Source organism: Balaenoptera borealis (assembly GCF_965194805.1).
Source record: "Balaenoptera borealis genome assembly, chromosome: 2".
Lineage (NCBI taxonomy): Eukaryota > Metazoa > Chordata > Mammalia > Artiodactyla > Balaenopteridae > Balaenoptera > Balaenoptera borealis.
Genome location: NC_138867.1, coordinates 29042724 through 29070310, shown reverse-complemented (window position 1 = coordinate 29070310; position 27587 = coordinate 29042724). Strand labels below are relative to the sequence as shown.

The 27587-nt window shown below is 40.2% G+C and overlaps 1 protein-coding gene and 1 long non-coding RNA gene across 3 annotated transcripts in view; one reads left to right on the top strand and one right to left on the bottom strand.

Annotated features, from left to right (window-relative positions):
* The first annotated feature begins 521 nt into the window (after positions 1-521).
* Positions 522-27026, top strand: LOC309624459. The gene is made up of 2 exons (XR_014241943.1): positions 522-14610; positions 14647-27026. It is a non-coding gene; the product is annotated as an uncharacterized lncRNA (long non-coding RNA).
* SUB1 (SUB1 regulator of transcription) overlaps positions 26791-27587 on the bottom strand; it is an 18319-nt gene continuing 17522 nt past the window's right edge. For both annotated transcript variants that reach the window (XM_082382563.1, XM_082382564.1), the window contains exon 5: positions 26791-27123. In XM_082382563.1, the coding sequence (XP_082238689.1) occupies positions 27044-27123 (80 nt within the window). In that variant the 3' untranslated portion in view covers positions 26791-27043. The remainder of the gene's footprint in view (positions 27124-27587) is intronic.

Below are 27587 nucleotides of genomic sequence, written 5' to 3'. Positions count from 1 at the left end.
CAACTAGATTTGTTTCTCTTTACTGAGCTAAAAGGCATTTCTCATCCCAATGTCTGCTCCACAGATGCCTCTGGCAACAGAGCTTCAATTTTCAATGACTCACAAGTCTTAGAGTCAGGAAATTTCATGGAAATCCTCAGAAAGTAAACTATAGTCCATGGCACACTTCCGAGCATGTGCACAGGGCGAGGTTTCTTCAGTGTGTGAGGGTGTGGGCTGTGAGGAGGACCGAAATGAAAGGATGCTTCTCTGCCTAACCCCATGACTATATGGTCAGCTCTGAAGAAAAACCATAAACAGAAAAGGAAAGAAAGACCCTGTGTGCAACTGATTCTTGCATTCATGTCTAGAGCACAGAGGAATCCAATCATGCCTTCAACAGGAGCTTGTTTGTTGATTGACAGCAAAAAGAGACTAGGTTTCACAAAATTCTAAAAGTCTAGTTAACACAAGGTTTTAGGTGATAGGCTTATCCTCTGAAAATATTAGATTTAAATTTTTCTTTAGTCTTTGTTAAAAACTAGTAATACACTAGGATGACTATAATCAAAAAGACAGATGACAAGTGTTGGTGAGGATGTGGAAAGGTTGGAATCCACATAACATTGCTAACATGAACATAAAATGGTTCAGCCACTTTGGAAAACAGTTTGGCATTTCCTCAAAATGTTAAACATTGAGTTATATGACCCAACAATTCCACTCCTAGGTATAAACACAAGAGAACTGAAAATATGTGTATGCAAAAACCTACACACAAATGTCCATAACAGCATTATTCATAATAGCCAAAAAGTGGAAACAAACCAAATGTCAATCAACTTATAAATGAATAAACAAAAAGTGGCATATATCCATACAATGGAATATTACTTGGCAATAAAAAGGAATAAAGTACTGATAAATGCTACAACATGAATGAAACTTGAAAACTTTATGTCAAGTAAAAAAAACCAGACACAAGAGTTTACATTTTGTGTGATTCCATTTATATGAAATGCCCAAGATAAGCAAACCCGGAGAGACAACCAACAAACATAAAGGTTGCCGATGGCTGAGGGGAGAGGAGGAATTGGGAGTGACTCCTATTGTGTACAAGATTATCCCTCCATCCAGCACCTTTTCATGAACTACAACACTTTTTCTCTCCATTTATCTCATGACTGGCTTCTCCATGAGGTCTCACCTCAGTTGTTGTGCATACGAAGTCCTTCTCTGACCACTGAAACTAACATTCTCTTCCTTTCCAGCTTTCCATCCCATTAACCAGTTTGTTTGTACTGCTTATCACTTTCCAAAATTCTCCAGTGTATTTGTTTATCAGCTTGCGCTAGAACTTATCTGTCCAATATACACTCACTAGAACTCATCTGTCCAATACAAAGGCCACGTTTCAATTGTTCAGTGGCCACATGTGGCCAGCTGCTGTGATGGACGCACAGAGAACATCACCCGCGCCTCAGGAAACTCTGTTGGGTAGCGCTGCACTAGACCGAAAGCGCCATCAAAGCAGGGCCCTTATTTTCTTTGTCACTGCGACTTCTCTAGCATCTAGAAGAGTGCCTACCATATAGTAAACTCAATAAAGAATAAGTGGGACTTCCCTGGTGGTGCGGTGGTTAAGAATCCACCTGCCAATGCAGGGGACACGGGTTGATCCCTGGTCCGGGAAGATTCCACATGCCGCGGAGCAACTAAGCCCGTGCGCCACAACTACTGAGCCTGTGCTCTAGAGCCCACGAGCCACAACTACTGAGCCTGCATGCCACAACTACTGAAGCCCGTGCACCTAGAGCCCGTGCTCCGCAACAAGAGAAGCCACCGCAATGAGAAGCCCGCGCATGGCAACAAAGAGTAGCCCCCACTCGCTGTAACTAGAGAAAGCCCGTGCACAGCAACAAAGACCCAATGCAACCAAAAATAAATAAATAAATAAAATTAAAATTAAAAAAATAATTTTTTTAAATAAAGAATAAGTAATGACTGATTTGAATGAATGAATGATTCATCAGATGGGCAACAGTGGAAAAGGAGATAAGGGAATGCTTAAAATAGCCTGAACAGGACAGAAAATAGGAGCAAGAAAACAACATATTTGTTTAGGTTCTTCTCAACATTCTCTACTCCAATATTTCATAAAGTAATTATGATAGTCTCCATAGAGAACGTTTTAATTACTAGATCTTAATTTCTTTCCCAACATTTTCCTGTTGCAGAACATGTTCAATATTATAATTTGACACCAAATAGCATACCATTGTGAAAATATATAGAATGCAGTGAATTTTATGGGTTTACTATTAATTTCATTTTCATATCCAACCTCTTAATTCAGTGGAGAGTACTACCAACAAAGTAGAAATTTAGTTTGAGGGAATTCCCGGGCAGTCCAGTGGTTAGGACTCGGCGCTTTCACTGCTGTGGCCTGGATTCAATCCCTGGTCAAGGAACTAAGATCCTGCAAACCACATGGCACAACCAAAAAAAAAGAAAGAAAATTTAGTTTGATAAAGATCCTCTGACTCTTGAAGAATTTTTAAATAATCATTTGTTTCATCAAACTTACAATATAAGAATTGTATTTACTTTATAACTTTTTCTCTTTTAATAATACTGAGTTCTACAACAGGACTATAAGATAAAAATCAAATATTAAATAAGTAGGTGACATTTCATTGTTTTCCCAGTTTGTTCTTGTTGTTTGTTTTCATTTGGTTTGGTTTGTTCTTTGTTGAGTGTTGACACTTTGAAAATTTTTACCCAAGGTCTGATTATAACTTTGCTACCACCTTCTGGCAAAATAATGAACATCTTATGATCTTTGATTAGAATGAGTTTCCATGGTTTTGTTTACTTTACGTTGTATATTTATTTCACCCACATCTATCATAACAACAACAGAAAAAAAGCTGTTAAAAGGCAAAGATAGAAGAGGAATGCAAGATCACAGACTCTCTCTTCTCCAATACCTAAAGAAATGAATTTTTTAAAATGTCTTGGGCTTCCCTGGTGGTGCAGTGGTTGAGAATCTGCCTGCCAATGCAGGGGACACGGGTTCGAGCCCTGGTCTGGGAAGATCCCACATGCCGCGGAGCAACTGGGCCCGTGAGCCACAACTACTGAGCCTGCACGTCTGGAGCCTGTGCTCCGCAACAGGAGAGGCCGCGATAGTGAGAGGCCCGCGCACCGCGATGAAGCGTGGCCCCCACTTGCCTCAACTAGAGAAAGCCCTCGCACAGAAACGAAGACCCAACACAGCCATAAATAAATAAATAAATAAAATTTAAAAACTTTAAAAAAAAAAATGTCTTTAACACACAATATTCAACAGTGGCAATAAAAGAACAAAATGGTGGCCAAGAAAATAAGCAGAAAATCTGGGAGGAATAATTTTAAGTGAGAATGTGGTGTCCCCTGAGGACAATGACCTTGCAGCCTTCCTCACGGATGCTGGGGTTTTCCCTCACTTGCCAGGTAGCTTGGAGGCAAGAGGCTGGGTAGAGGTCCTCCTTCCTCCTTCCAAAGTATGCCCCTTGGCACACCACATTTCCTTCCTCGCCCCTTGAAAAACTAACCTGGCAATATCTAGCAGACAGCACTTTAACCAAGCTGTCAAATTTGGTACCAGTAATGGGACAAATAAACATCATGTACCTCCTGATAAAATGTACTGAGAAAGCTACATCCCTACTGTGGTATTCTTGCCAAAAATGCAGAACTTGAACTTATCATCAGCATACATCGCACAACCCAAATTGAGTGACATTCTGCACAAAATAACTGGCCAGTATGTTTCAAAATTTCAAGGTCAAGAAGGATTGAGTGTTTCAAATTAGAGGAGACCAAGAAGGCATGACGAAAAATGCAATGTGTGATCCTGGATTGGATCCTGGACCAAAAATAAGGACACTGGTGGGACAATGGTGCAATTTGAATAATGTCTGTAAGATTACATAATTGTATTGTATCAATGTTAGTTTCCTGATTTTTATAATCATACGGTTGTATCAGATATTAACACTGTAAGAATCTGAGTGGAGTGCTTACAGAAATCCTTAGTGTTGTTTTTGTACCTTTTTAAAGTTTGAAATTATTTCAGAAAGAATTAAAAGGTTTTTAAACTACAGATTGCAGTCTGCGAGGCCCTCACCAAGCCTCCATGTTACTGTCAGTTACAGACTTCCTGGTCACTATCAAAGATGACTTCATCCACTCGATATCCTAGTCTCTCCTTTCCCTGACTATCTAGAGCAAATTTTCTGCGTCTCCTCAGCCACCTCTGAAATCTTGAATTCAAGTACCCAAATTACAGCTTATTTACCCAAAGTTCCAGCCCAAAAATTCTTTTTTTTTTTTTTCCTGGAAAACCAAACGATTAATTCCAACAGTACTGCTCCCAATTAGACCAACTGAAAGCGGCTCTTGACGAAAAGCATCCAGAATTAGTCAACAGAAAACGCATAATCTTCCATCAAGATAACATAAGACCACATGTTTCTTTGATGACCAGGCAACAATTGTTACAGCTTGGCTGGGAAGTTCTGATTCATCTGCCATATTCACCAGACATTGCATCTTCGGATTTCCACTCATTTTGGTCTTTATAAAATTCTTAGTGGAAAAAACTTCAATTCCCTGGAAGACTGTAAAAGGCACCTGGAACAGTTCTTTGCTCAAAAAGATAAAAAGTTTTGGGAAGATGGAATTATGAAGTTGCCTAAAAAATGGCCTAAGGTAGTGGAACAAAAGGGTATGTCGTTGCTCAATAAAGTTCTTGGGAAAATGAAAAATGTGTCTTTTATTTTTACTTAAAAAACTGAAGGGGCTTCCCCGGTGGCACAGTGGTTGAGAGTCTGCCTGCTAATGCAGGGGACATGGGTTCGAGCCCTGGTCTGGGAAGATCCCACATGCCGCGGAGCAGCTGGGCCCGTGAGCCACAACTACTGAACCTGCGCGTCTGGAGCCTGTGCTCCGCAACAAGAGAGGCCGCGATAGTGAGAGGCCCGCGCACCGCGATGAAGAGTGGCCCCCGCTTGCCCCACCTAGAGAAAGCCCTCGCACAGAAACGAAGACCCAACACAGCCAAAAATTAATTAATTAATTAATTAATTTTAAAAAAAGTCACAGGGGGGCAATCCTGCACTCCAGCAATATTTACCATAGGCAACACTTGGAAGCAACAAAAATGTCCATCAACAGAGGAATGCACCAAGAAGAAGTGGTCCATGTACACAATGGAATATTACTCCAATAAAAATATAAAAAAAAACAAACAAAAAACTGAAGGCATGTGCTCGCTGCGGCAAGCACATATACTAAAATCGGAACGATACAGAGAAGATTAGCATGGCCCCTGCGTAAGGATGACATACAAATTCGTGAAGCATTCCATATTTTTAGAGGGAGGAGATATGGGGATATATGTATATGTATAGCTGATTCACTTTGTTATAAAGCAGAACTAACACACCATTGTAAAGCAATTATACTCCAATAAAGATGTTTAAAAAAAAAACAAAAAACTGAGGGCACTTTTTGGCCCACCCAATACGATTCTAGAAGATGTAAGCATTTCTTTTTATAACTGTAATTTTTACAATAATGTTAATTTTAATCAGGTTAATTTTTTTCAATCTATGGTTTTACACTACCACCTAAATTAGTGAAGCAATTTATGTTACTAACTTGTACCATTTTAAAGGATTTACTATTTTAAAGGATTTAATAATGTTTACAGTCATGATAGTAGACAAAATTTTGGCAGTTTGGTTACTCTCCAATCAAATAATCATTTATTTTTACTTTTTTTTAGTTTGAAATAATTTCAAACTTTCAGAAGAGTTGCAAGAATAGTGCAAAGAATTCCCATAAACCCTTTAACCTAGATTCACCAATTTTTAATATTACACCAGTTTACTTTATAAATTTGTGCATATACAAAGTCAGATGTTCTTAGTATGTTTATTGACAGAGCAAAAATTGTGAATGACGTAAAAGCTAATGCTTTGACATCAAGAATATTACCTTTATTATGTGGTAATAATAGAAGCTGATCATAAACAACTATTTCTGTTTGCTGAAGTACGGTAGTTACTGAAATAAGAATGTTTGAACTCAGGAACAAACTCTTAATTTTAAAAGTTGGTTTCTACTTTTTAAAGATACAATTTTTTAAAATTTATTTATTTATTTTTATTTTTGGCTGCACTGGGTCTTCGTTGCTGCACACGGGCTTTCTCTAGCTGCGGCGAGCGGGGGCTACTCTTTGTTGCAGTGCGCGGGCTTCTCATTGTGGTGGCTTCTTATGTTGTGGAGCACGGGCTCTAGGCGTGTGGGCTTCAGTAGTTGCGGCACGTGGGCTCAGTAGCTGTGGCTTGTGGGCTCTAGAGTGCAGGCTCACTAGTTGTGGCGCACGGGCTTCGTTGCTCCACGGCATGTGGGGCCTTCCCGGACCAGGGCTCGAACCCGTGTCCCCTGCATTGGCAGGTGGATTCTTAACCATTGTGCCACCAGGGAAGCCCTTAATGATACAATTTGAACAGCCATGTCTACTTATTTGCCTGATAGCGTCAGTACTTTTAATGATTTTAATACTTTCATGCAACATGTTTTTCAATGGCAAATAAGATCAAAGGGTTACAACTTGGAAAAACAAAATTTATATAGACTGTAATAACATTACCATAATTTAACAATTATCAATCAATAGTTTAGATACTGGATAGAATGTTTTTAATTATATTTTTCATCAAAAGATGGAAATGTATCTTGAATTCATCTCTTTCGTGTCAATATACAATTTAACTGTAACAATACAGAATAAGTTGTTAGAATTGACTACTTATGAAGAATTAAAGATCAATTTTGGAAATATAGCCTCACTTGCTTCATTATACATAAAAGTCAAAAATTAGTATCTTGAACCTGTCCTTGTGAACTGGTTTCTCTACTACATATGTTATTAAAACAAAACACAGAAATAGTTTATATGTACATTACCCCCATCAGTAACACTGTCATCAATTCAATCTAGATTAGACATATTTTAATGAGTGAGAAACAAGTTCATTTAACACATTAAAAACCTATTATTTCTACATAACAAACACTGATACTCATTTACATCAAATACTTGGTAGAAAACTTGAACATTGGTACATATGGTGTTTGTTCAAAACTGCATTTAGTCATTTAACATGGGGAAAGAGCTGTTTCACTCTGTTTAGTTTTGTTTACAGTTGCAATGAACTATGTGTACAGTTTTTATTTTCATTTCCCTGTGTTTTGTTCTGATTACATTTATTAAAATGTGTGTTGAATCGAATAAAAACTTGCAACTTGCATCTTGTATTTTGTACATAACTTTTCTAGCAACTTTTTGTTGTATTTTACAAAAGTATTGGTCCACAACCGGTTGGAAATGACAAGTCTTTCACCGCAGATAATTTGAGCAGCACTATCACCCTCGACATTCCCTAGATGGCCACTAGGTGGTGACCAAGGATCTTCTCCCTGACTGCTTGCGTGACCTTTGGAATGGCACCTCCAATGGAGAAGTAAAAAGGCACTTCATGTGCTACAAACGTTTCCAGTGTAGCCTGGCACAGTTGTCAGAACTTTCCTATTTGTCAAGCCCATAGAGAAGGCAATTCGGTCACCCTTGCATGGGACATTTGTAAATGTTGAGGCTGATACAAAGGAAGATGTGGATGTTCATACAAATGTTTCGCCAGTTGTTGACAGGCTTCCTGCATGCACGGGAACATATCTGTACACTAAAGCTGTTGAAACAGCTGTCAGCGTGGCTCCCCGTGACACTGACCGCCACTCCCTCAGAAGCCACTCACAGAATACTCCTGTATTTAAAAATACAGGGTTGTAGGAGTTCCCTGGTAGCCTAGTGGTTAGGATGCTGGGCTTTATAAACTGCCAAAGCCTTTGGCTTTCAGTACATTCCTCCCCTGTAAAAAGACTTGTACCCGTGGGGCAGACAAGGAGAATGAAAACCTGTCTGCGGCCAAAAGTTGACATCACCTCATGTAATAAAGTATCCAGGCTTCCAGGTCTGCCACTTGAGACTGGGATTCTGATGTCCAACTTGGGTGCCCGCCTTGGGGATTTACTCTGGCCATGCTTTAAGGTGGCCAACATCTCCCACACCTTTCAAGCACTCGGAAACGCCTTCGTCTCCCTATCTAACTCTGACCACGTTTGTCTGAGCCACTTGGCAACCAACCTGGGGGGCTGAACATGCTGGGAACCGCTTCTCCGTCAAGGGACGTGTGCAGTGGAATGGCCGCCCCTGGCACTCATCCCTGCACAGCGGCAGGCAGCCACCCTAGCGGTTGCCAGTAATCTCGTGTCCCCCGACAGCTGTGCTTCTCTCTGGTACTGAGATGGGCCAAAGAGAATATGTAGCTTTGGAGTAGAGAGGAGTTTGCCTAATTCAATTAGGGGACTAGACTTTGAAAAACTCTTCTTTCTTGGATTGATTTCTGGTTGATGATTTTAGGACATGTTTATGGTCATGTATATGACTGTTTTTAGAAGCCACACAGCACGAGAGGAACAAACACTCTAAAAATAAGTGAACAAAGTTTTTTGCAAGGCCAAAGACAGAGATTTGAAGACACACTCAGAGGGCCAGGCAACAGAGATTCTTCCCGAAAACAGTTCTCTCTGCTAATTCTATTTGCCAATTACCAGTTTCCCAATTTGAAAAGATATACTCAAATTAAGCTAATTCAAGGAGTATGTTTATTAAAATAGATTATTTACAAAAGAGTGGGTAAAGGTCAGGAAAACCAAAGGGTAACCATGCTATGACCCTGGACTACTAATAATGGAGGAACTGTCACCATTCCACAGCCAAAAGGTGAAGGACAGGAGCAGTCACTGGAGCCCAACACAAGAAACTCACATAGGAGGAGCCTGATGTGACCCAAACTCCACCTCGGTCTCCTTTCACCATGGACCAACCCCAACCAGAAATGAGAGGGCACAGCCCACTGATGTACTCTATACACAGCAGCCTCCCAGGACATAGAACAGGTACGATGGATCTGGATAGAACGTATCTATATATACATATATATACATATATGTGTGTGTGCTGTCTGTCTGTGTGTGTATGTATGTATACACTTCACAATATAGATAGATGATTGGTAGTAGATAGATATGAGATACAGAGCTAGAGCTAGAGATACCACCCACGCCTTTTTGCCCTCAGCATCCTTTCTGGTCCTTCATCTAATGGAAAGATTGAGCCCCCATCACAGAGTGGGCATGAAGTTCTATCAGCTACCATGTCAGATACCAAATTGGTATCAATTTTCTTATACTCCCATCTAAACCTAAAACATGGGACTTCCCTGGTGGTCCAGTGGGTGAGACTCCGCGCTCCCAATGCACAGACCCTGGGTTAGATCCCTGGTCGGGGAACTAGATCCCTCATGCATGCCGCAACTAAGAAGGCTGCATGCCTCAACTAAAGATCCCGTGTGCCACAACTAAGACCCGGTGCAGCCTAAATAAATAAATAACAAAACCCTAAAACTTTGCTAGCATTGTTGTTATCCATATAACTTATTTCAGAGGAAAGGAAGGGAGACAAGAAACAATTAAGTTACATAAAACATTGTTGTGACACTCCTGACATCAAAAGGTCTGTGTTGGTCATTGTAGCTGTCTTTTCCCACTGCCCATTCCATGTGCCCCTTAACCTCTCCCAGCATCTTGGCTGGACCAGGGTTCTTTACCAGATGGGGAGTCCAAACTCTTCACTGCTACAGTGTCTGTGTTCTTGGAAGTCTTTTCTCTGTGAGTCACCGCAGTCTTTTACTTACCAGGACAACTGGTCAAGGGAGTATAAAAGATCAATAAATCCCTGGTTTCCAAACATTGTTCTCCACAGCCTAGTTTCCTCGAGACAATCAAGATCAATCAATTCAATCCATACAAAACCTCCCTATTCTGCCTATTATTGGTCAGTGGCATGAGAAGCACAAGATGGCCAGAGGGTAATCTCCACTGCCAATTCATCGGAACCATTCCTCCCCTCCACACTAAGTCCCCAAAACTCACATGTTCTTCAAAGAATTTAATAAAAAGGATGAAGGAAGAAGGTATCTTAATTTAAAATGGAGAGATCTGGCAATCCCCACCTTAACTAGCTTAGTGATCAAACAGAGTGAAGCAACCTGGCCTGATGTGCCTTCCGGTGTGAGGCAAGAAGTGCAGGACCTCACCTCTGTAGTATTCTTGCAAAAAGACATTTAACCTGACTTGAGCCATGAGGAAACAGACAAATCCAGAATGTGGGATATCCTACCAGATACTTGGCTTGGACTCTTTAAAAAGTCATGTTATGGAAAACATAAATAGTAGGTAATTATTCAGATTAAAAGAGACTAATAACCAAATGAATGGCATGAACCTTGATTAGATACTGTATCGGGGAAGAAACAACATTTGGGGGAACAAATGGGGAAATTTAAATACAAACTGATTATTAGATAAAATTACTGAATTTTTCCAAGTTGTGCTAATAGATTAGGTAGAAGAATGTCTTTATTCTTGGGAAAGACACTGAAGTTCAATGGCTGAAAAAGCCTAAGCCTAAGCACAGGAAAAGAAAAGCACAGCTGTCTAGAACATGAACTGAACTACCGTTTCTTTCTACGGAGCACCACTTTTATTCGCAAGAACAATTGACAAACCATGATTACTCTGACTTGTGGAATTAGCAGACATTTCTCAAAAAGGAACAAACTGAACTCGTCACTTTAAGGAAAACAACTGACAGCATTTGTTGCCAATGGTGTAATTCAAGCTTTCGAGCAAAAATTACATAGTGCAACTGACCTTTAAGAAACTACCACTTGTCAAGTTCTGTGGTTGTTATCAAAGAATATCCACAATTATCTGAAAAGTCTATTAAAATACTCCTCCCTTTTCCAACTACATATTTCTGGGAGGCTGAATTTTCTTCACATACTGCAACCCAAACATCATTACAAACGGTTCAGCAAAAAGGGAAACAGAATGTTGCGAATTAATAGGTGAAGGATATAAGGGCGTTCCTTTTACTATTCGTTCGACTTCTCTGTAGGTTTGAAAAGTTTCAAAATAAAATATGTGGAGGGAGATATTCAAGTCTAAGGTCACTGGGATGGAACAAACACTCTTCAAGTGGTCACTAGATGGAAGGAGCCACTCCCACCAATGACCCCCCTGATCTCACACACTTAGCAGCTACTCCCACAAAGGCTCTCTAGGCTCCTCCAGTAGACTGGAGAAATCTTCAACTGTCTTCCTCTGTTTATAGGTTCTCCTCCGGGAGCAGGCCCTGTAAGTCTAACCGGGACATGTTGGGAGTTATGGAACTAGAGGCAATAGGGGTAGTGTGGCCTGCCTCTGCAGGCAATAGAGGCCCAGGGAGATTTGGAGCCCAAATGCCACCTCCTTTCCCACCTAGCACCCTTAGAGGTCTCATAGGACTGAGCATTTAATTGGTGCTACAACTATGCAGCCCTTGCTACCAAGCCTGGGCTTGTCCCCGAACTGCTGTGACCACATATGAGGGACCCCTTCAAAGCTACCATAGGGGCTCTCTAGCTCCTCATGTGTCTTACTTCTTCTATGTTCACAGCTTTTACTTCTTCTTTCCCCAGGTGCCTTCTCAGGACTGTCAAAAGCGAGGTGTCTGCAAAATCTTTATAGTCACAACTAGCCATAGTGACGAGGTGCCACAGCCATTTGGTCTATCGAAGTCTTGCCCTCCAACTGGAAGCCTTCCATGCTACCACACTGATTAGCTTAAGTGGTTGTGACACCACCACATACCACAGTTTACTAGTGTCCCATTGCCCCCACTGTGACGTTTCCTGGGGCCATCTCTGGTGCCTATTACTGTAGCAGTCCCAGTATCAACAGGAAGCAGATGGCACACAAATCACGACTTGAGGAGACTTTATAATAGAGACCAATTACAACTATGAGTATAGGAAAACCGAAGGGATAGTTAATACATTAGGCTCAAAGGGACAGGGAAGGGACTACTGGAAATCAGAAGAGAATTGGGTAGAGGCCCCCTTAAGAGGCCACATTTAGTTGAGGGACAAAGCCAGCCCAAGGTGACCTTGAAGGGAGAGAGCCAGAGGAATAAATATCTGACCTCCGTTCCTCCGTCTCTCCAATTTCCTAGTGGGGCTCTGCACCGGCCAAAGCCAGCCAGGAGCCAGAAAGCAGGGGAGCCTGTTGCCATGTCCATCCAGGCCAGCCAACCAGAGTGGGAGGGCGAAGAGTGGATCTGAAGGTGCCCAGAAGACAGCCCACATACGGTATACAGAGCCTCTAGGCTTCAATTTCATTATAACCATTAAAAAGTTGGGAGGAAAGAGAATCAAGTCTGATTTTACATAATTCTCTTCTCTTTCCCAGTGTCTTCATTACAAGTTAAGCTTTTCTACACAATCACAAGGCCTGTGGTACCTCAAGTTGGTGGCCAAAAGGAAATCCTAGTCACTATACTCAAGAAGAATTCAACCTACCCGTTTCAGGAATTGTGGCTAGTGGCAAAATCTAACCGTAGCAAACCAACACCAACTTTCATAGAGTTTAGCCTTGATTAAAGGGTTCAGCAAATTAACCTACCCTGACATGCTACCAGGTGCTGAGGATGCAAGTATGGACAACAGCCCCTTCTGCTGCTGCTGGGAATGTGGGGAAATGGTTTTGAGAAACTCAACAAGTGCTGGGTCAGGCACTAATTCTAGCTTATGAGGACAGGGGAAATCAGGGTGAGGGTTACTTCCAATAGAGTCCATTGCTGAATCAGTGAACCACAAGAGAATTCTGCCACTGTCTAAGGTATATACCATAGGAACACAGTGAGGTAAACACAGCCTCAGGTTTTGGAATCAGCCAGATGTGGATTCCAATCCTGCTTCTTCAACTTACTGTGTCGCTTTGACCAAATCAATTCTTCCCTGGAAACCTCCATTTCCACCTGTAAAATGTGAGTAATGAGAGTACCTCCTCCTGGGATGATGAATATTAAATGGAAAAATAAATAAAATTCCCAATATCTGCCACTGTCGACACTTCTCCACCTTAGCACTCAACAAATGGAGTTATTATTCCACTGGGTAGTTTACGATAAGGGATGGTTTAAATAAACTTACAATACAGTAAGATAAAAAAGATAAAAAATTTTCAAACATGGGAGGGTCTAACCCAAATCCTTTCCAATACTTATAGGAAAGAGTTGTAAGCACTCTAGTTTTTCCCCCCTTAGAGATTGCTAGAGTTTAAAAGGTTGCAAAACCCAGGTCTTCCCTGGTGGCTCAGTGGTTAAGAATCCACCTGCTAATGTAGGGGACAGGGGTTCAAGCCCTGGCCCGGGAAGATCCCACATGCTGCAGAGCAACTAAGCCCGTGGGCCACAACTACTGAGCCTGTGCTCTAGAGCCCGTGCGCCACAACTACTGAGCCCGCATTCCACAACTACTGAAGCCCACATGCCTAGAGCCCATGCTCCGCAACAAGAGAAGCACCGCAATGAGAAGCCCATGCACTGCAACGAAGAGTTGCCCCCGCTCGCCGCAACCAGAGAAAGCCCACGCGCAGCAACAAAGACCCAACGCAGCCAAAAATAAAAAATAAAAATAAAAAAAAAAAAGGTTGCAAAACCCAGACTATAAAGTATTTTTTTATTTCTTTTAAAGTTATCACACCCATTAACCTTCTGGAGGCAGTTTTCTAATGTAAGTGGCTTGCTGACAACACTGTTTTGAATACTTCTTTACAGCAAGTAATAGCTTTCTTTCAACTTAAAAATTCAAGAACCATTGTTACAGGACTCCAATGTGTTGAAAATGTTCTCAATTGTTTCTAAGAGCTTTCTCTGCCTACCAGTTAACCACTCTGCAGTGAGCAAGAAGCATTTCTCCATATTCAGGGGAAAAAAAGTTACAGATCAAAAAAGAACCTATTTATGAGTGCTTGGATACCAAAAGACCTTTGTTTCTGAACCAAGAATTTTAAGGAAAACCATAGGGCTTCTGAAATTATTTTTCAATTAATAATTTAAAAAGGGACTTCCCTGGTGGTCCAGTGGGTGAGACTCTTAAGCTCCCAATGCAGGGGGCCTGGCTTCAATCCCTGGTCGGGGAACTAGATCCCACATTCATGCCGCAACTAAGAGTCCACATGCCGCAACTAAGACCTGGCACAGCCAAAATAAATAAATAAATATTTACCAAAAAAATTTTAAAGAGTTAGTCTTCAAACCTCACCACCGCAATCCTAGATCGAGGACTGCAATTCTTAAACTCAAAATCCTCAGATTTCTGCTATATATATTCTCACTACCCTTTCATCTTTTTGGATCACTCAGGTGTGAATAAATGAAAATGTTTTCTTTTTATCTTCCAAGGCCAATAGTGAATAGAGGCAACAGAGCTTATGCTTTAAAAAACAATAAACTGGGGAGGAGGCTCATGACTGGCTCACACACCAAACATGACCACACAGCTGCCCACAGTGTTGGACAAGTCCATGGTCTAAAAGTAAGAAGTGCAGGTGTGTGTGTGTGTGTGTGTGTGTGTGTGTGTGTGTGTGTGTGTGTGTGTCGGGGAGTAGCGGAGACTGGTTTGAGAACCAAAATGATCAGATTCCTGATGTTAAAACAGAGTGAAGTAGGTAATAAATTTTTCTTTAAAATTATTAAAAGTAGGGGACCTTCAAGAATGGTGGAGGAGTAAGAGGTGGAGATCACCCTCCTCCCCACAAATACATCTACATGTGGAACAACTTCTACAGAACACCTACTGAACGCTGGCAGAAGACCTCAGACTTCCCAAAAGGCAAGAAACTCCCCACATACCTGGGTAGGGCAAAAGAAAAAAGAAACAACAGAGACAAAAGAATAGAGACGGGACCTGCACCAGTGGGAGGGAGCTGTGAAGGAGGAAAGGTTTCCACACACTAGGAAGCCCCTTCGCGGGCGGAGACTGCGGGTGGCAGAGGGGGGAAGCTTCGGAGCCACGGAGGAGAGCGCAGCAACAGGGGTGTGGAGGGCAAAGCGGAGAGATTCCCCACAGAGGATCGGTGCTGACCAGCACTCACCAGCCCGAGAGGCTTGTCTGCTCACCCGCCAGGGCGGGCGGGGGCTGGGAGCTGAGGCTCGGGCTTCGGAGGTCAGATCCCAGGGAGGGGACTGGGGTTGGCTGTGTGAGCACAGCCTGAAGGGGTTAGCGCACCACTACTAACTGGGAGGGAGTCCGGGAAAAGGTCTGGAGCTGCCGAAGAGACAAGAGACCATTGTTTCGGGGTGCGCGAGGAGAGGGGATTCAGAGTGCTGCTTAAGGGAGCTCCAGAGACGGGCACGAGCCGCAGCTATCAGTGCGGACCCCAGAGACGGGCATGGGACACTAAGGCTGCTGCTGCCGCCACCAAGAAGCCTGTGTGCAGCACAGGTCACTATCCACGCCTCCTCTCCCGGGAGCCTGTGCAGCCCGCCACTGCCAGGGCCCCGTGATCCAGGGACAACTTCCCCCGGGAGAACACACGGCACACCTCAGGCTGTTGCAACATCATGTGGGCCTCTGCCACGGCAGGCTTGCCCCGCATTTCAATTTTAACTACCGTATCCCTCCCTCCCCCGCCCCCAACCAGGGCCGGAGTGAGCCAGAGCCCCCTAATCAGCCGCTGCTTTAAACCCGTCCTGTCTGGTCAGGAACAGATGCCTGAGGGTGACCTACACACAGAGGAGGGGCCAAAACCAAAGCTGAACCCCAGGAACTGTGTGAATAAAGAAGAGAAATGGAAATTTCTCTGTGCAGCCTCATAAGCAGTGGATTAAATCCCCACAATCAACTTGATGGATCCTGCATCTGTGGAATACCTGAGTAGACAACAAATCATCCCAAAATTGAGGCAGTGGACTTTGGGAGAAATTATACAATTGGGGTTTGCTGTCTGAGACTGATATGTTTCTGATTTTTTATGTTTATCTTAGTATAGTTTTCACCGCTTGTTATCATTGGTGGATTTCTTTATTAGTTTCGTTGCTCTTTTACTATTTTCTATTTGAATAATTTTTATTAATTTTTTTTCTTTCTTTTTTTTCTCCCATTTCTTCTGAGCAGTGTGCCTGACAAGGTCTTGGTGATCTGGCCTGCTACCAGGCCTGAGCCTCTGAGATAGGAGAGCTGAGTTCAGGACATTGGATCATCAGAGACCTCCAGGCCCCACTTAATATCAATCGGTGAGAGCTCTCCCAGAGAGCTCCAACTCAACGCTAAGACCCAGCTCCACCCAACAGCCAGCAAGCTCCAGTGCTGGACACCCCATGCCAAACAAATAGCAAGACAGGAACACAACCTCACCCATTAGCAGACAGGCTGCCTAAAATCATACTAAGTGCACAGACACCCCAAAACACACCACCGGACGTGGCCCTGCCCACCAGAAAGACAAGATCCAGCCCCATCCACCAGAACACAGGCACCAGTCCCCTCCACCAGGAAGCCTACACAAGCCACTGAATCAACCTCACACACTGGGGGAAGACACCAAAAACAACGGGAACTACAAACCTGCAGCCTGCGAAAAGGAGACCCAAGACAGTGAGTTAAACAAAATGAGAAGACGGAGAAATATGCAGCAGATTAAAGAGCAAGGTAAAAACCCACCAGACCAAACAAATGAAGAGGAAATAGGCAGTCTACATGAGAAAGAATTCAGAGTAATGATAGTAAAGATGATCCAAAATCTTGGAAATAGAATGGAAAAATACAAGAAACGTTTCAGAAGGACCTAGAAGAACTAAAGAGTAAACAAACAACGATGAACAACACAATAAATGAAATTAAAAATTCTCTAGAAGGAATCAATAGCAGAATAACTGAGGCAGAAGAATGGTTGTGACCTGGAAGATAAAATAGTGGAAATAACTACCACAGAGCAGAATAAAGAAAAAAGAATGAAAAGAATTGACGACAGTCTCAAAGACCTCTGGGACAACATTAAACGCACCAACAGGGCTTCCCTGGTGGCGCAGTGGTTAAGAATCTGCCTGCCAATGCAGGGGACACGGGTTCAAGCCCTGGTCTGGGAAGAGCCCACATGTCGTGGAGCAACTAAGCCCGTGAGCCACAACTACTGAGCCTGCGCATCTGGAGCCTGTGCTCCGCAACGGGAGAGGCCGCGACAGAGAGGCCCGCGCACCGCGATGAAGAGTGGCCCCTGCTTGCCGCAACTGGAGAAAGCCCTCGCACAGAAACGAAGACCCAACACAGACAAAAATAAAATATAAATTCATTAATAATAAAAAAAAAAAAAAACGCACCAACATTCGAATTAGAGGGGTCCCAGAAAAACAAGAGAAAAAGGGTCTGAGAAAATATTTGAAGAGATTATAGTTGAAAATGTCCCTAATATGAGAAAGGAAAGAGTCATCAAGTCCAGGAAGCACAGAGAGTCCCATACAGGATAAATCCAGGAGAAACACGCCAAGACACATACTAATCAAACTATCAAAAATTAAATACAAAGAAAAAATATTAAAAGCAGCAAGCAACAAATAACATACAAGGGAATCCCCATAAGGTTAACAGCTGATTTCTCAGCAGAAACTCTGCAAGCCAGAAGGGAGTGGCAGGACATATTTAAAGTTATGAAAGGGAAAAACCTACAACCAAGATTACTCTACCCAGCAAGGATCTCATTCAGATTTGATGGAGAAATTAAAACCTTTACAGACAAGCAAAAGTTAAGAGAATTCAGCACCACCAAACCAGCTTTACAACAAATGCTAAAGGAACTTCTCTAGGCAGGAAACACAAGAGAAGGAAAATACCTACAAAAACAAACCCAAAACAATTAAGAAAATGGTAATAGGAACATACATATTGATAATTACCTTAAATGTAAATGGATTAAATGCTCCAACCAAAAGACATAGACTGGCTGAATGGATACAAAAACAAGACCCGTATATATGCTGTCTACAAGAGACCCACTTCAGACCTAGAGACACATACAGACTGAAAGTGAGGGGATGGAAAAAGATATTCCATGCAAATGGAAATCAAAAGAAAGCTGGAGTAGCAATTCTCATTTCAGACAAAATAGACTTTAAAATAAAGACTATTACAAGAGACAAAGAAGGACACTACATAATGATCAAGGGATCAATCCAAGAAGAAGACAGAACAACTGTAAATATTTATGCACCCAACATAGGAGCACCTCAATACATAAGGCAAATGCTAACAGCCATAAAAGGGGAAATCCACAGTAACACAATTATAGTAGGGGACTTTAACACACCACTTTCACCAATGGACAGATCATCCAAAATGAAAATAAATAAGGAAACACAAGCTTTAAATGACACATTAAACAAGATAGACTTAACTGATATCTATAAGACATTCCATCCAAAAACAACAGAATACACTTTCTTCTCAAGTGCTCATGGAACATTCTCCAGGATAGATCATATCTTGGGTCACAAATCAAGCCTTGGTAAATTTAAGAAAATTGAAATCATATCAAGTATCTTCTCCAACCACAATGCTATGAGACTAGATATCAATTACAGGAAGAAAACTGTAAAAAATACAAACACATGGTGGCTAAACAATACGCTACTAAATAATCAAGAGATCACTGCAGAAATCAAAGAGGAAATCAAGCAATACCTAGAAACAAATGACAATAAAAACACGATGACCCAAAACCTATGGCATGCAGCAAAAGCAGTTCGAAGAGGGAAGTTTATAGCAATACAATCCTACCTCAAGAAACAAGAAACATCTCAAATAAACAACCTAACCTTACACCTAAAGCAATTAGTGAAAGAAGAACAAAAAAAACCCAGTTAGCAGAAGGAAAGAAATCATAAAGATCAGATCAGAAATAAATGAAAAAGAAATGAAGGAAAAAACAGCAAAGATCAATAAAACTAAAAGCTGGTTCTTTGAGAAGATAAACAAAAGTGATAAACATTAGCCAGACTCATCAAGAAAAAAAGGGAGAAGACTCAAATCAACAGAATTAGAAATGGAAAAGGAGCAGTAACAACTGACACTGCAGAAATACAAAGGATCATGAGAGATTACTACAAGCAATTATATGCCAATTAAATGGACAACCTGGAAGAAATGGACAAATTCTTAGAAAAGCACAACCTTCCAAGACTGAACCAGGAAGAAACAGAAAATATAAAGACTAATCACAAGCACTGAAATTGAAACTGTGATTAAAAATCTTCCAACAAACAAAAGCCCAGGACCAGATGGCTTCAAAGGTGAATTCTATCAACCATTTAGAGAAGAGCGAACACCTTCTCAGACTCTTTCAAAATATAGCAAAGGGAGGAAAACTCTCAAACTCATTCTACGAGGTCACCAACACCCTCATACCAAGACCAGACAAAGATATCACAAAAAAAGAAAACTACAGGCCAATATCATTGATGAACACAGTTGCAAAAATCCTCAACAAAATATTAGCAAGCAGAATCCAACAGCACATTAAAAGGATCATATACCATGATCAAGTGGGGTTTATCCCAGGAATGCAAGGATTCTTCAATATACGCAAATCAATCGATGTGCTACACCATATTAACCAACTGAAGGATAAAAATCATATGATCTCAATAGATGCAGAAAAAGCTTTCAACAAAATTCAATACCCATTTATGATAAAAACTCTCCAGAAAGTGGGCACAGAGGGAACCTATCTCAACATAATAAAGGACACATATGAGAAACCCACAGCCAACACCATTCTCAATGGTGAAAAACTGAAACCATTTCCTCTAAGATCAGGAACAAGACAAGGGTGCCCACTCACCACTATTATTCAAAATAGTTTTGGAAGTTTTAGCCACAGCAATCAGAGAAAAGAAATAAAAGGAATCCAAATCGGAAAAGAAGTAAAACTGTCACTGTTTGCAGATGACATGATACTATACATAGAGAATCCTAAAGATCCTACCAGAAAACTACTAAAGCTAATGAATGAATTTGGTAAAGTAGCAGGATAAAAAATTAATGCACAGAAATCTCTTGCATTCCTATACATTGACAACGAAAAATCTGAAAAAGAAATTAAGGAAACACTCCCATTTACCATTGCAACAAAAAGAACAATAAAATACTTAGGAATAAACCTACCTATGGAGACAAAAGACCTGTATGCAGAAAACTATAAGATACTGATGAAAGAAATTAAAGACGATACTGTTTAGATGGAGAAATATACCATGTTCTTGAATTGGAAAAATCAACAGTGTGAAAATGACTATACTACCCAAAGCAATCTACAGATTCAATGCAATCCCTATCAAACTACCGACAGCATTTTTCACAGAACTAGAACAAAAAATTTTACAATTTGTATGGAAACACAAAAGACCCCAAATAGCCAAAGCAATCTTGAGAAAGAAAAACGGAACTGAAGGAATCAGGCTCCCTGACCTCAGACTATACTACAAAGCTACATTAATCAAGACAGTATGGTACTGGCACAAAAACAGAAATACAGATCAATGGAACAAGATAGAAAGCCCAGAGATAAGGAGACCATATGTGTGTGGGCTTATCTTTGATAAAGGAGGCAAGAATATACAATGGAGAGAAGACAGCCTCTTCAGTAAGTGGTGCTAGGGGCTTCCCTGGTGGTGCAGTGGATAAGAATCTGCCTGCCACTGCAGGGGACACGGGTTTGATCCCTGGTCTGGGAAGATCCCACATGCCATGGAGCAACTAAGCCCATGCACCACAACTACTGAGACTGTGCTCTAGAGCCCACGAGCCACAACTACTGAGCCCGTATGCCACAACTACTGAAGCCCGTGTGCCTAGAGCCCGTGCTCTGCAACAAGAACAGCCAGTGCAATGAGAAACCCGCACACCACACGAAGAGTAGCCCCCGGTCACCGCAAGTAGAGAAAACCCGCGCGCAGCAACAAAGACCCAACACAGCAAAAAATAAATAAATAAAATTAAAAAAATAAACACGCTTTACAAACATTAAAAAAAAAAAAAAGTGGTGCTGGGAAAACTGGACAGCTACATGTAAAAGAATGAAATTAGAACACTCCCTAACACCATACACAAAAATAAATTCAAAATGGATTAAAGACCTAAATGTAAGACCAGACACTATCAAACTCTTAGAGGAAAACACAGGAAGAACACTCCATGACATAAATCACAGCAATATCCTTTTTGACCCACCTCCTAGAGAAATGGAAATAAAAACAAAAATAAACAAACAGGACCTAATGAAACTTAAAAGCTTTTGCACAGCAAAGGAAATCATGAACGAGATGAAAAGACAACGTTCAGAAGGGGAGAAAGTATTTGCAAACGAAGCAACTGACAAAGGATTAACCTCTAAAATATACAAGCAGCTCATGCAGCTCAATATCAAAAAAACAAACAACCCAATCCAAAAATGGGCGGAAGACCTAAACAGACATATCTCCTATCTCCAAAGAAGATACAGATTGCCAACGAACACATGAAAGGATGCTCAACATCACTAATCATTAGAGAAATACAAATCAAAACTACAATGAGGTATCACCTCACACCAGTCAGAATGGCCATCATCAAAGAATCCACAAACAATAAATGCTGGAGAGGGTGTGGAGAAAAGGGAACCCTCTTGCACTGCTGGTGGGAATGTAAATTGATACAGCCACTATGGAGAACAGTATGGAGGTTCCTTAAAAACTAAAAATAGAACTACCATATGACCCAGCAATCCCACTACTGGGCATATGCCCTGAGAAAACCATAATTCAAGAAGAGTCATGTACCACAATGTTCTTTGCAGCAATATTTACAATACCCAGGACATGGAAGCAACCTAAGTGTCCATAGACAGATGACTGGATAAAGAAGATGTGGCACATATATACAATGGAATATTACTCAGCCATAAAAAGAAAAGAAATTGAATTATTTGTAGTGAGGTGGATGGACCCAGAGTCTGTCATACAGAGTGAAATAAGTCAGAAAGAAAAACAAATACCGTATGCTAATACATATACGGCATCTAAAAAGGGTTCTCATGAACCTAGGGGCAGGACAGGAAAAAAGACGCAGACGTAGAGAATGGACTTGAGGGCACAGGGAGGGGGAAGGGTAAGCTGGGACGAAGTGAGAGAGTAGCACCGACATATATAGCTAGTGGGAAGCAGCTGCATAACACAGGGAGATCAGCTCCGTGCTTTATGACCACCTAGAGGGGTGGGATAGGGAGGGTGGGAGGGAGATGCAAGAGGGAGGGGATATGGGGATATATGCATACATATAACTGATTCACTTTGTTACACAGAAGAAACTAACACAACATTGTAAAGCAATTATACTCCAATTAAATGTTAAAAAATAATTATTAGAAGTACTCACAGTTCAGGTGGCACTTATGAAAAAGTCACCAGAAAACAAAAGTGGGAAGTGATTGAAATTGTAGCTGACATCAAAGGTCAATTTAAACATGTACTGAACGCAGCCAACTCTGCATGTCACAGATGTTGCACACATTGTGTTTCTTTCAATCAGACAACCGCCCTTGATCCCACATGCTTCCACAGCTGCCATCCCACTTTTCATTCACAACCAAGCTAAGTCTCCAACTCCTCAGTCAACCAGCTTCTAGGCCTTGTCCACCCTTGTCAACATCACTCGTGACCTTCGAACCTCCAAAACACCAGAAACGTCAGTGTTGTAAAAGCAAAGGAAAAAGTGAAGAACTGTGTCAGAGTGAAGACTAACAATGAAATTGGTTGGAAGCTTTTGTTATAAAGACATTATTAGAACAATTGGCAAAATCTGAATGGAATCTCTGGTTGAAGGGATATATGGGAATTCTCTGTATCATTCTTGCAATAACTCATTTGAGAAACAAAGCCAGAGTAAGAGCAATCAGTACACTGGGCTTAATTAGAAGAGGGCCAAACTGGAACTTCACACCATTTTCCAAAACACATGAGCTACAACACACACAATTTTAGTTAAGTTCTGGCTTGGCTGGTAGGAGAAGCCCCTTGCATACAGCATTCTGTTACCAAGGCAGGTTTTAGTATCCAATTGTTGAGATTCAGGATAAGTGCTTTTTTTTTCTAGCAGAGTTTAGGAAAAGGAAGTGGCCTAAATCATTTCCATGCTAAAATAAGTTATCTAGCAGAAAGATAAACTAGTTAAACTGTATCAAGAGCCAAAGAGTGAAATAAGATGCTTCACTTGAGGCAGAAACAGTAGGTCATTGTTAGTCCAGGACTAAATGGCTGTAAAAGGAGGTCTGGGAAGGTCTGAACTCTGTGATGAATTTACACGAAGTGAGTGGGGGAAGAGGGGAATGCCTGTGTAGCAAGATCTTTGACACAGATGGCCGTAAGTCTTGAATAAAATGTTATATAGTAAATAATTTCACATAATTTTTTTAATGTTTCACACTTTTCAAACTCCTTTTCTATCCCGTAACTCCTTTGAACCATACAACAAAATTGGAAAGTCAGTGATCAACTGTATAAATTTCAAGCACTATTTTGTTCTTAACTAGATTTTTAAGTCAATATGTTTCACTAAAATTCAAAGTGAAACAAGAGTTATAAGTAACCTTCCATGGATCTCTCTATCCCTGCCTAAATTTCCCTAAATAGAAATTTAAACAATGAGAGATCTCAATATTAACTAATAAACAAAACTACTAATCAAGAAGAGAAAAACAGAGACTTTATACATTAATTATAACAAGGAATAATCAGACCACAAAGCACTCATACAGGTAAAGTAAAAGAGGTCACATACAGCTTAATATCTGCATTTTTTCATTTGGATCAAGTAGATGAAAAAAATGAGGCCACAGCACCCAGTCCCAGAGGTCCTCAGAAGATTTAACACTCAAAGGCTAATTCACATTCCAAAGCATTCACACAGAAAGGTATCCTATTTGTTAATAAAACCCATTCAACAGATAACTTAGCGATTCACCTTTGGGTTTGTGAAACTGGGATGACACACAGGGCACATTTCTTGCTTTTATTTCAACATTTAAAATATTCACAGATGCAGTATATTCATTGACATCTCCATGGAAGATGTACCAAACAAGCAGACAGGTATTCCACAATTACAGAATTACATATTTGTTACTATGTGAATGTTTACCCCTAGAGTTTATCTGGAAAAACACCGCTTTAAAGAAAAAAAGCAAAAACTTTTGAGTGTTTCACTGGATTTTCCATAAAAAGTGAGTTGCAAAGAATTTAAGGAGCGATACCTAAATATTAGAACGTTTTTTTAAAATTTCAAACTTTTATAGTTCTCTTCTAACATACCCCCATCAGGAACATTTAAATAATTAATACTCAATTCTTTCTCTTTTCCCCTCAATAGCCAAGCCAGGACGTACTTACTTTTCCTGTCTTTTTTCCTAAACACATTATGAAGAATAGGCTTGACCATCACAGCATCTTGACTAGCTAATGAGGTAGGAGTATTCCTCTTTCAAAAGAAGTTCTTAAGAATTTATGAAGCAAAATAAAAAAGAATAAAATTATAAGAGTTTTTCTTTAGTGGTTGTTCTTCAAACGCCAAAAGCATTAGAAATTGGTCAAATGCTGCTTGTACTTTAAAAAGACAAAGACAAAAATCCACTACAAAGGCCCTGCTACCGCACAGATTCATGGGCTGGAGTGAATTAAATTCATTTTGGCATTATCAGGTAAGAAACCAGTGCCTGAAAATGTCACACTTTCTTCCTGGAAGAAATCTTACCAAGAAGGTAAAGTTTAAATAGAAAACAATATACCCTATCTTTTCTTTCCAGCACAAGTTACTTTAAAAAGTCTCTTCTTTCAACCCAGTTCTCATCCTTTTCTACACACACACGAGATTAATAATTTCTGTATATTACATATCCAGTAATGTACTGAAATGAATTTACCAAGAACATTACCAAAATCTGCCAGAGAAACACTCCTTATTTGAAAGTTTTAATGACATAATACTAAACAGCTAGAAAATGCCTAGGTAACAGATTTCGGCACATCTCTGTATTAGCAGATTGTTTCAAAATGCATACACCTTGTAATTTCACATAAACCTAGGAAATTTACCCATTATTCCCCTCTTCATCTACACCAAGATCAGAGTTCTGTTTTCTAACTACCCTTTCTGTATATACAATAAGGAATACTTTACAAATCTACCCAATTCAGTTAATATGTTCCCAAATAAGGGGAAAGTTTTCAAACAAGTATGATTTGTCTAAAATACGTACTCTGAACACTTTGGTATCTATTATGTGATGAAAGCTAAAATACCAGAAAAGAGGATTTACTTTCCCAATTATGCACATATTAGGGTTACTGCTAAAAAACACTTTTTAAAAATCTTAAAAATGTAAAAGAAACACTTAGAACAGCTGCCAGAAAAAAACTGATAACTCTATGTGGCCTGGCAGATGGTTTTGAAATCAAGTCCTTGACAACTCTACTATAAAATGTTTTAGACATGGTAATCAAACTTGGTATAATAGTGCAACTTTCTGATATGGCAGTAACCATTTGAGATTAGCTACCAAATGTCAGCAATAATTTTTTACATGTCTTTAAACCTTTCTTTTTACTATTCTATCTAGAACTGTGTCCTATCAATGTGATCAAAATATCATGTGTTATCATTTAGTGTGAAGAGAATTCCTTCCTCTTCACTGCCACCTTTTTTAATTTCAGTTATAGTTTCTTTACATTCTTCTCCTAAGGCACACCATGCCCTATTTATTGCTGCAAAGCCCCTGAAATCTGTGTCTCAACCTATGTCTGCTTCATCATTATGGTTCAATGAAAATCACTTGAGAGTGCCTGCTAAAACTTAGTAACATTAAGTCTAGAATGCTATTGTCCCATAAATGAACTGCAAAAAAACCAAGTCTACTGAAGCAAAGGCCAAAAAACGCAAGTATGTGCTCTTTGTGCTCTTTCCCCTAAAAACTGACCACATTATCTACTATGACAGTTAAGCTCAGTTATATCTCTGGCTATATATAATCCATTCTCAATGTCATAAAATAAAATGTTAGGCCAGTAAGCTTTCACAATTTTTATTAAATCCTAGTCTAATTTAACAATATCTGATTTTATAGACATCATCCCATGGTGAATATGTTTAATAAGTGAAAGCAAATCAGACATCTAAGTCATTATTTTCTGCAGACTAAGCAATAAGATAACAACTACACAGAACACTACAGGTAATGACATACATACATTTACTTGCTCGGAGTTTTCATACAAGCCATGTTGTTTATCAAACTATATCTCCTAATATTTAATACAGTAGAATTAGTGATTGTAGTTCTCATATAATATTTTACTTACAAGTACCTTATTGAGATAAGTAACATTTTGACAGTTTCAGACTTTCCAAATTAGCATAATATACTCAAGAAAAAGAGCAAAAGGCAAAATGAAAACTGAACATAACAAGTTATTAAAAGGAAAATGAAGTGAAGAAAAAAAGGGGAAAGTGAAATATCATTGGGGTGGGGGGAAAAGAAAAAAATCAAACAAGTCCGGATATTTGACTAGAAGGAAACAGATCAACCATGAATTTCACAAACCAAAATTTTCTAAATTCAATGCAATGCTAATCCTTTTGAACGTAAAAGCTGAGTTGAAACTAAAAGGTCGATAAACTGTTACTTTTGGCCTTAAAAAGTACCAACTTTTCTGATCAAAGAAGGCCACAACAGTTAAGATTGTATTACTTGATTTTATTTTACACTAGGTGGTGGACACAAAAGCAATCCTCCTTAATAAAACTGACAATTAGCTTCACTCAGAACATTTTTAATAATGCGCATTTAAAAAAAAGTATTCATCTTACAAATTGTTCTGCAATCCAAATATACAATAGCGTGGAAAACAATGTTTAGAAAACAAAAGCCAATGTAAAAAGACAGATTAAAACAACTAGAACGGTACAGGTTTTACATGGCTCTGATTTTACAGTTTTCTTACTGCATCATCAATGTCAGAAATCTGCTCCTTCAGCTGGCTCCACTGCTCAGGATTTAAAGAAATACCTAAAAGAAAAGTTTAAAAATCAAAAATTGAGTATCTACTTAAGCTCTCTTGAGGATTTTCATACTTCCAACTAAAATATTGTTTTATCTAAACTGCCATTTTGAATGGCACAATAGTACATTAAGAATCAAATCCCTTACATTTGTTAATTACACATTCATCACAATTACCTTAGCAGGTCAATCTTATACCCAGTTTTACTTTCAACACTGCATCCTGCATAATGCCTATTATACCCAGTGAGCGCAAATGATGATCTGAAGATTTATCTCACAAGTGCTTGCAAACTTCCAGGCTATGTGGCCAGACCCAGATTCGGTATGTGACACCCCGTTTCTACAACCAGTTGTTTCCAACATTTGCTCAAAATTTCCACAGGAACTCAGCATGAATGACTTTGTGCTGAGTTCTTCCAGAAGCACTCACTTCACTTTGGAAAAATCCCCGAGACACGATCCAAACA